A 9,780-nucleotide genomic window follows, 5' to 3' on the forward strand; every position below is an offset into this window, starting at 1 on the left:
TCAAAGGTAAGCGATTCATTTGATTGCTTTTCTGGCTTTTGTGACCAATTGCTGCTAGGTGTTCTTAATGTTTTGTCTATTGATTGATAAACTCACACAAACACTTGGATTGCTTTCGCTGTAAAGCATATTTTCAAAATCTGACACGACAGGTGGATTAAGAACAAGCTAAGCTGTGTTTTGCTATATTGCACTTGTGATTTCATGAATATAATTTTTTTTTGCCATTTTTTTTAAATTTGGCGCTCTGCAATTCAGCAGGTTGTTTACGAAAATGATCCCGCTAAAGGGATCCGTGCGTCAAGAAGTTTTAATACACAATACATTTGTTTTTTAAACACGTTAGACAGGATTACCTAGACATACTGACCAGCTCAAAAAGACAGAAGCATACTAAATGGCAGACCAATCCAAACTTATCTCTCGGCATGTCCAGCCCACTCATTATCTCAGCCATTCATGGCTAGCGGGAAGGTTGCCAACTTTTTCTTTGGCTAAATAAACTAGGCTCGTAATTTAACAATTGTATTCGTATTTACAGATGGCATACACGTTTTTTATTAAGGCACATGAAGTTCACATGTTTGAGAAGGCATTTCTACCCCAAAATGCATTTTAATAAATGCAGGGAGGGAGAACACAGATCAGGGAGGGAGAACACAGACCAGGGAGGGAGAACACATACCAGGGAGGGAGAACACAGACCAGGGAGGGAGGATAGAGGGAGTACACAGACCAGGGAGGGAGAACACAGACCAGGGAGGGAGAACACAGACCAGGGAGGGAGTACACAGACCAGGGAGGGAGAACACAGACCAGGGAGGGAGAACACAGACCAGGGAGGGAGTACACAGACCAGGGAGGGAGAACACAGATCAGGGAGGGAGAACACAGACCAGGGAGGGAGTACACAGACCAGGGAGGGAGAACACAGACCAGGGAGGGAGGGTAGAGGGAGAACACAGACCAGGGAGTGAGAACACAGACCAGGGAGGGAGGGTAGAGGGAGAACACAGACCAGAGAGGGAGAACACAGACCAGGGAGGGAGGGTAGAGGGAGAACACAGACCAGGGAGGGAGGATAGAGGAAGGGTAGAGGGAGAACACAGACCAGGGAGGGAGGGTAGAGGGAGAACACAGACCAGGGAGGGAGGATAGAGGAAGGGTAGAGGGAGAACACAGACCAGGGAGGGAGGATAGAGGAAGGGTAGAGGGAGAACACAGACCAGGGAGGGAGGATAGAGGAAGGGTAGAGGGAGAACACAGACCAGGGAGGGAGAACACAGACCAGGGAGGGAAGGTAGAGGGAGAACACAGACCAGGGAGGGAGGATAGAGGGAGTACACAGACCAGGGAGGGAGAACACAGACCAGGGAGGGAGGGTAGAGGGAGAACACATTTTTTCTGAACAGCCTCCTATGTTATTATCCCTGAGCCTCTGAATGATAAACATGTTATATAACTGATCATATTAGAAAGTGATGAACAATCCCTGATGGTTGTCGTTGTACAGTATTAATCAACTGCTACTACTTGACATTAAGATGAGGAAGAGAGTGGTACTTCACACTGCCTCCTCTTCCTCATCTTTACTTACTGAGAATCTTGAAAATGTTCAACTACAACTTCAACTACCTCTTTTGTAAGTACAGCAATTCCAACTGGAATTGCTGCTGGTCCTGCTACCACCGCTGTGACAACAGTTGCTACCAATCCCACAACTTTTCCCAATAGGTCCATTGACTTCTCTCTCGCCTTCTCTATCTCTCTCGCCTTGTCTGCCTGTTTCCTGATCTCCTCTCTCGCTTCGTCTACCTGTTTCCTGATCTCCTCCTGTTTCTTCCTCTCCTCCTCTCTCACCTTCTCTTCACGTTTCCTGATCTCCCCCTCCAGTTTCTCATTCTCTTGCTGTTCTCTCTTCTCCTCTTCCTGTTTCTTCCTCTCCTCCTCCTCTTTGATTTTCCTCTGGACCTCCTTGTACATCTCGTTAATGTAGTGTTTTCCTCCATTTTTCTTCACCATCTTATCTATCTTCTTCAGCAGCTCTTTGACCTGAGTGGTGTCATTCTTCTTTTTATTATTGAAGAAATGATGTCTGCCCTTAAAGACCTTGACGAGTTTCATAAGCTCCTCACTCTCATTCACCAAGTCCTCCACTGATACGTCCTTCAGCTGGTCTCCACCGGTGAACAGAATGATTGTGTAGTTTGATGCTTCTTCTCCAAAGAACTCCTGGATCCACTTCACAGTGTTCCTCTCCTCCTCTGTGAACCTCCCCAGTCCGATCACCAGCAGGAAGGCGTGGGGTCCTGGAACTGACATGTAGATGGCCTTCTCTATTTGACTTTTCATCTCTTCTTTAGACAGTTTTGTGTCATAGAGCCCCGGGGTGTCGATGACATCAATCTTCCTCCCATCCACCACTCCACTCTGTTTCTCACATTTTTCAGTTACAGACACAAAGGAGGCCTCTTCTTTAAAGGCACCTCTCCCCAGGATGGTGTTTCCTGTTGCACTCTTCCCTGATCCAGTCTTCCCTACCAGAACAATCCTCAGTTCAGAGGAATGCCCTGAATCTGTGAAAACAGACAAGATAAATCAAATCAAAGTTTATTTGTTGCGTGGGACGAAAAAAACAGGTGTAGACATTACAGTGAAATGCTTACTTACAAGCTCTAACCATTAGTGTGAAAAAAAGGTATGTGTGTGTGTGTGTGTAGGTAAGTAAAGAAATAAAACAGTTAAAAGACATTTGAAAATAAGAGTAGCAAGGCTATATACAGACACTGGTTAGTCAGGCTTATTGAGGTAGTATGTACATGTAGGTATGGTTAAAGTGACTATGCATATATGATGAACAGAGAGTAGCAGTAGCGTAAAAAGAGTTGGTTGGCGGGTGGTGGGACACAATGCAGATAGCCAAGCAAATAGTCCGAGCACTGGTTGGTCGGGCCAATTGAGGTAGTATGTACATGAATGTATAGTTAAAGTGACTATGCATATAAGATAAACAGAGAGTAGCAGCAGTGTAAAAGAGGGGTTGGGAGGGGGCACACAATGCAAATAGTCCGGGTAACCATTTGGTTACCTGTTCAGGAGACTTATGGCTTGGGGGTAAAAACTGTTGAGAAGCCTTTTTGTCCTAGACTTGGCACTCCGGTACCGCTTGCCATGCAGTAGTAGAGGGAACAGTCTATGAATGGGGTGGCTGGAGTCTTTGACAATTTTTAGGGCCTTCCTCTGACACTGCCTGGTGTAGAGGTCTTGGATGGCAGGCAGCTTTGCCCCAGTGATGTACTGGGCCGTACGCACTACCCTCTGAATTGCCTTGCGGTCGGAGGCCGAGCAATTGCCGTACCAGGCAGTGATGCAACCGGTCAGGATGCTCTCGATGTTGCAGCTGTAGAACCTTTTGAGGATCTTCACATCTGTCTCGGTGTGTTTGGACCATTCTAGTTTGTTGGTGATATGTGGACACCAAGGAACTTGAAGCTCTCAAACTGCTCCACTACAGCCCTGTCGATGAGAAGGGGGCGTGCTCGGTGCTCCTTTTCCTGTAGTCCACAATCATCTCCTTAGTCTTGGTTACGTTGAGGGATAGGTTTTTATTCTGGCACCACCCGGCCAGGTCTCTGACTTCCTCCCTATAGGCTGTCTCGTTGTTGTCGGTGATCAGGCCTACCACTGTTGTGTCGTCTGCAAACTTAATGATGGTGTATGAGTCGTCCCTGGCCATGAAGTCGTGGGTGAACAGGGAGTACAGGAGGGGACTGAGTATGCACCCCTGGGGAGCTCCAGTGTTGAGGATCAGCCAGATGTGTTGCTACCCACCCTCACCACCTGGGGGCGGCCCGTCAGGAAGTCCAGGATCCAGTTGCAGAGGGAGGTGTTTAGTCCCAGGTTCCTTAGCTTAGTGATGAGCTTTGAGGGTACAATGGTGTTGAACGCTGAGCTGTAGTCAATGAATAGCATTCTCACATAGGTGTTCCATTTGTCCAGGTGGGAAAGGGCAGTGTGGAGTGCAATAGAGATTGTGTCATCTGTGGATCTGTTTGGGCGGTATGCAAATTGGAGTGGGTCTAGGGTCTCTGGGATAATGGTGTTGATGTGAGCCATTACCAATCTTTCAAAGCACTTCATGGCTACGGACGTGAGTGCTACGGGTCTGTAGTCATTTAGGCAGGTTGCCTTTGTGTTCTTGGGCACAGGAACTATGGTGGTCTGCTTGAAACATGTTGGTATTACAGACTCAATCAGGGACATGTTGAAAATGTCAGTGAAGACACCTGCCCGGAGCACACGTCCTAGGATTCCGTCTGGCCCCGCAGCCTTGTGTATGTTGACCTGTTTAAAGGTCTTACTCACGTCGGCTATGGAGAGCGTGATCACACAGTTGTCCGGAACAGCTGATGCTCTCATGCATGCCTCAGTGTTGCTTGCCTCGAAGTGAGCATAGAAGTGATTTAGCTCATCTGGTAGGTTCGTGTCACTGGGCAGGTCGCGGCTGTGCTTCCCTTTGTAGTCTGTAATAGTTTGCAAGCCCTGCCACATCCGACGAGCGTCGGAGCCGGTGGATTATGATTCAATCTTAGCCCTGTATTGGCGCTTTGCCTGTTTGATGGTTCGTCGCAGGGCATAGCGGGATATCTTGTAAGCTTCCGGGTTAGAGTCCTGCACCTTGAAAGCGGGAGCTCTACCCTTTAGCTCAGTGCGAATGTTGCCTGTAATCCATGGCTTCTGGTTGGGGTATGTACGTACAGTCACTGTGGGGACGACGTCCTCAATACACTTATTGATAAAGCCAGTGACTGATGTGGTGTATTCCTCAATGTCATCGGAAGGATCCCGGAACATTTTCCAGTCTATGATAGCAAAACAGTCCTGTAGTTTAGCATCTGCTTCATCTGACCACGTTTTTAGACCGAGTCACTGGTGCTTCCTGCTTTAATTTTTGCTCGTAAGCAGGAATCAGGAGGATAGAGTTGTGGTCGGATTTACCAAATGGAGGGCGAGTGAAAGCTTTGTACAATGTGTGGAGTACAGGTGATCTAGAATTTTTTCCCTCTGGTTGCACATTTAACATGTTGATAGAGATTTGGTAGAACTGATTTAAGTTTCCCTGCATTAAAGTCTCCGGCCACAAGGAGCGCCACCTCTGGGTGAGTGGTGTCTTGTTTGCTTATTTCCTTATACAGCTGACTGAGTGCGGTCTTAGTGCCAGCATCTGTTTGTGGTGGTAAATAAACAGCCGCGAAAAGTATAGCTGAGAACTTTCTAGGCAAGAAGTGTGGCCTGCAATTTATCACAATATACTCTACTTCAGGCGAGCAAAATCTAGAGACTTCCTTAGATTTCGTGCACCAGCTGTTTTTTACATATATGCACAGACCTCCCCCCCCCCCCCCATCTTACTGTGTGCTTACTGTGTGCTGTTCTATCCTGCCGGTGCAGCGTGTATCCCGCTAGCTGAATATCCATGTCGTCATTCAGCAACGATTCCGTGAAACATAGGATATTACAGTTTTTGATGACCCGTTGGTAGGATATTCGCGATCGTACCTCGTCTAATTTATTGTCCAATGATTGCAAGTTGGCGAGTAATATTGACGGTAACGGCAGCTTTCCTAGTTGCCTTCTGCGGGTCCGGAAGAGGCATCCGGCTCTTCGTCCTCTGTACCTGCGTCGCTTCCTCTTGCGAATAAATGGGATGTCGGACCTGCCGGGTGTTTGGAGAATATCGTGTGAGTCCTGCTTGTTGTTGAAAAAATCTTTGTCTAATCCGAGGTGAGTGATCGCTGTCCTGATATCCAGAAGCTCTTTTCTGCCATAAGATATGGTTGCAGAAACATTATGTACAAAATAATTTACGAATATTGCGGGAAAAAACACATAATAACACAATTGGTTGGGCGCCCGTAAAACTGCTGCCATTCCTTCCGGTGCCATTTTACAAATGTGTCTGCCATTGTTGTTCAGAACCCACCGCTCGCAAGTTGTCAAGTTCAATGCCCCCCACCCCGTCTACTGGTTGTGCTTGTTTCCCAGTCTGCCCTGGAAGGAGACGCCCAGCTTGAGAGACCTTAACATTTGTTTAACACTTGATTTAGCCTACATCATCATCTGTATTCAGTCTGATTGGCTAATATGAGCAGCAGAGAGGGTAAGAAAAAACAAAGGTAAATTACAATCAGTAAAATAAATAAAGCTAACCAGCAGATTAACATCAATCATCAACATCAATGATCAGCTGATAGCCCGTCCTCTTTTCCCCGTGTCAATCATGTCTTTAGGAGGCACTGAACTGAGTGTGTTGTTGCAGAAATAAATAACCTTTAAAATGTACACTACAGAGGCAATTTTTATTTTATTTTTAATTTTGAGCACCTTTCCCCTGAAAGGTCTGTGCATGGCCCTGGTGTGTGTACGTGCACGCATGTGTGTATGTGGGTGTGTGTACGTGCACGCATGTGTGTGTGTACGCGGGTTTGTGTCCTGTACCTTGGCATTGACCAGTGAAGGCTTGAAGACAGAGTGTCAACAGGAACAGAATCTTCAGAGTCCCTCCTCTTCCTCGTTCCATCGCTGCTACAGTCGGCCAATCAAAAACAATCAGAAACAGACGATAACCTCATGACAAAAACTAAGTCCACATAAACTAAATTGGGATTTCTTCTCAGCTATTTCGCTTTAAAACAATGTGAACTATAAGAAGATTGATGCTATGTGGTGTAACTGTTGTAAAACAAAGTACATTCCCTAACAACGTAACCAGCATCAGGTGAACATAATGTACTCATATAGGGGGTGTCAAATGACATTCTAAACATGCGTATCATTCTACAGTTGACATTCTGCAGTGTGTTGGGACCAGATGGACCAGTTCCTGTACACCAGGGATGGGCAACTCCAGTTTTCTGGGGACTGATTGGTGTCACACTTTTCCCCCAGCCCTACAGCTAAAACACCTGATTCAACTAATTACATTCTAACCTGAAGACCATCATTAGTTGATTACTGGAGCCAGGTGTGTTAGCTGGGGCTAAAGTATGATCGTGGTTCCCTGCACAGGAGTTTCATTGCATCAACCAATGGTTGCATGCCACATCATCAACTGTGCTGTCGGGCACCAGATTGCCATAGCATATGATGTGGATATCTGATATCAGTGGAGGCTGGTGGGAGAATATTTAAGAGGAGGGTCTCATTGTAATGGCTGTAACGGTGTCAAACACGTTGTTTCCATGTGTTTGATGTGTCGGTACCATTAAATGTATTCCATTCCAGCCATTACAATAAGCCATCCCTCCTATGGCTCCTCCCACCAGCCTCCTCTGGCTGGTATGTAAAATACCTATCCAGGCGTTGTAATATCTGTCATGCATCATCAATGTAGTCAGTCAGGAATGCACTCAAAGTCACCAAACAGGCCCCAAATGAATGGAGATGCCCATCCCTGCTGTACACTGTGGCATAATGACCTGTCACTCAATATCAAGAAACCTGCAGGTCAGTCCCTCAGTACCAAGAAACCTGCAGGTCAGTCCCTCACAGCAACAACCTGCTATAAGGTGTGTTGACTCAAAGTTTGCCCACTTCAATAAGATATATAGCAGGGTTACCCAACTCGCGGCCCACAGGCTGAATTTGGCCCGCAGGTGGTTTAATTTGTACCATCAATTTTTATGAGCAAAACATTAAGACTGAAACAACACGAGGAAATCGGCTCCAATACATTTTTATTTAAGAAATCTGTCCCTAAATATTCCCACGCATAATAGAGAGACGTGATCGTACACAAATGTAAACAAGTTATGAAATTATTAAGTTTTAGTCAACATATCTGTTTGGGCTTCTTGCGGTCAATTTGCAGTCTACAAATGATTTGTAATTATGTTCCGGCCCCCCGACCGTCCCCTCCAGAAAAAAACTATCGGACCGTGGCTGAATCTAGCTGATGATCCCTGCAGGCTACTTAACCCTTGAACTCTCTTACGTAAATATCAACGACCTGGACCTGTGCTGCACTACCTTGTCCTAGACCCTCTGGTTTCTATTCAATAAAACAAGATAAATGTTTCAGGTAAAAGTGAAAAACATAATTCTCCTTTCATTGTTAAACAATATTAAACCACATGTATAAATACAAACAGAAGAATGTGATTGTTGACTTTCCAAGAAACTTGTTTATTTTGATTGAATTGTCTTGACATGTCTAGTGATGTCATCGTTTGATTATGTATGCATCAATGTCAACAAACCTGGGATAAATAAAATGTTTACTCAATATTGTGCTACAGTGATTACAATACATTGTTGTACATTTCATTAGTAAGGTAGTTGAATACTCACTTTTAGTGTAGTTGCACGTATCTGTTATTTGTTGTCCCCTGTTGTGACTGTGAGAGCTGAAGCTATGTGCTGCACCTTATAGTCCGAGTTAAGTTTCGTTTCACCTGTAACTAGTCATTTCTAGCCAATGAGAGAAAGAATTCACCTCAGGACAGGCAGAGGCTGAATTCTGATTGGGTGTCACTATTATCAACCTACTCTGACAACTCAACCTTGGATTAGCCACAACTCTGGGTAAAATGAAATGTGTTGGACACAGACGTCTTCTTCTGGGAAAAAGGTTACAATTAAAATAGCAAAAAATACATTTTCAAATGTAACTATGTATTTGTCTAGCCTGGTCCCAGATCAGTTTGTTCTCTTTCCAACTCCATCGATCACTATCAAGCCATGACAATGAGTGACAAGGAGATTTAATGATACCACTGGATGTCATAAGGTGAATGCACCAATTTGTAAGTCGCTCTGGATAAGAGCGTCTGCTAAATGACTTAAATGTAAAATGTAAATACCACAAACAGACTGGCACTAAGGCTCATAGTTGCCTAGGTCTTCTAATGTAAATGTTTTAGTCATAACTGTCCTGCTCAGTTTATAGAGAAACAAAGTGCCGTCTAGAACCTCAAATATTTAAAAAATGTTTTTACATTTTATGTCATTTAGCAGACGGTCTGATCCAGAGTGACTTACAGGAACAATTAGGGTTTAGTGCCTTGCTCAAGGGCACATTGACACATTTTTAACCTGTTGCCATCTGTTGACATTTATACAGACATAATCAAATGATGACATCACTAGACATGCCTGGGTGTCTGGCTAGACTGTAAACTCTCTTTCCAGACTCATATTAAACATCTCCAAATTAAAAATTAAATCTAGAATCGGCTTCCTATTTCGCAACAAAGCCTCCTTCACTCACGCTGCCAAACATTCCCTCGTACACCTGACTATCCTACCGATCCTCGACTTCGGCGATGTCATTTACAAAATAGCACTAAACAAGGTACAGTATACTGCACTATCTCTGCACTAAACAAGGTACAGTATACTGCACTATCTCTGCACTAAACAAGGTACAGTATACTGCACTATCTCTGCACTAAACAAGGTACAGTATACTGCACTATCTCTGCACTAAACAAGGTACAGTATACTGCACTATCTCTGCACTAAACAAGGTACAGTATACTGCACTATCTCTGCTCGAAACAAGGTACAGTATACTGCACTATCTCTGCTCGAAACAAGATACAGTATACTGCACTATCTCTGCACTAAACAAGATACAGTATACTGCACTATCTCTGCACTAAACAAGGTACAGTATACTGCACTATTTCTGCACTAAACAAGATACAGTATACTGCACTATCTCTGCACTAAACAAGATACAGTATACTGCACTATCTCTGCACTAAACAAGATACAGTA

The 9,780-nt window shown here is 44.7% G+C and overlaps 1 protein-coding gene across 3 annotated transcripts; it reads right to left on the minus strand.

Annotated features, from left to right (window-relative positions):
• Positions 1-511: 511 nt before the first annotated feature.
• LOC139568290 (GTPase IMAP family member 7-like) lies at positions 512-8,642 on the minus strand. 3 transcript variants are annotated; one of them, XM_071390037.1, is made up of 4 exons: positions 8,350-8,642; positions 6,499-6,585; positions 1,816-2,576; positions 512-1,782 (listed from the first exon to the last, which is right to left on the minus strand). In XM_071390037.1, the coding sequence occupies exons 2-4, from the start codon at positions 6,578-6,580 to the stop codon at positions 1,594-1,596; spliced, it is 1,032 nt and encodes a 343-aa protein (XP_071246138.1). In that variant the 5' UTR covers positions 6,581-6,585; positions 8,350-8,642; the 3' UTR covers positions 512-1,593. The 3 variants fall into 3 exon arrangements, with proteins under 3 accessions (XP_071246138.1, XP_071246137.1, XP_071246136.1); XM_071390036.1 differs by having other exon boundaries at positions 512-2,576; positions 6,499-6,582; positions 8,350-8,637; XM_071390035.1 differs by having other exon boundaries at positions 512-2,576; positions 8,350-8,637.
• Positions 8,643-9,780: the final 1,138 nt, after the last annotated feature.

The sequence above is a fragment of the Salvelinus alpinus genome, chromosome 2, assembly GCF_045679555.1.
Source record: "Salvelinus alpinus chromosome 2, SLU_Salpinus.1, whole genome shotgun sequence".
Taxonomy (NCBI): domain Eukaryota; kingdom Metazoa; phylum Chordata; class Actinopteri; order Salmoniformes; family Salmonidae; genus Salvelinus; species Salvelinus alpinus.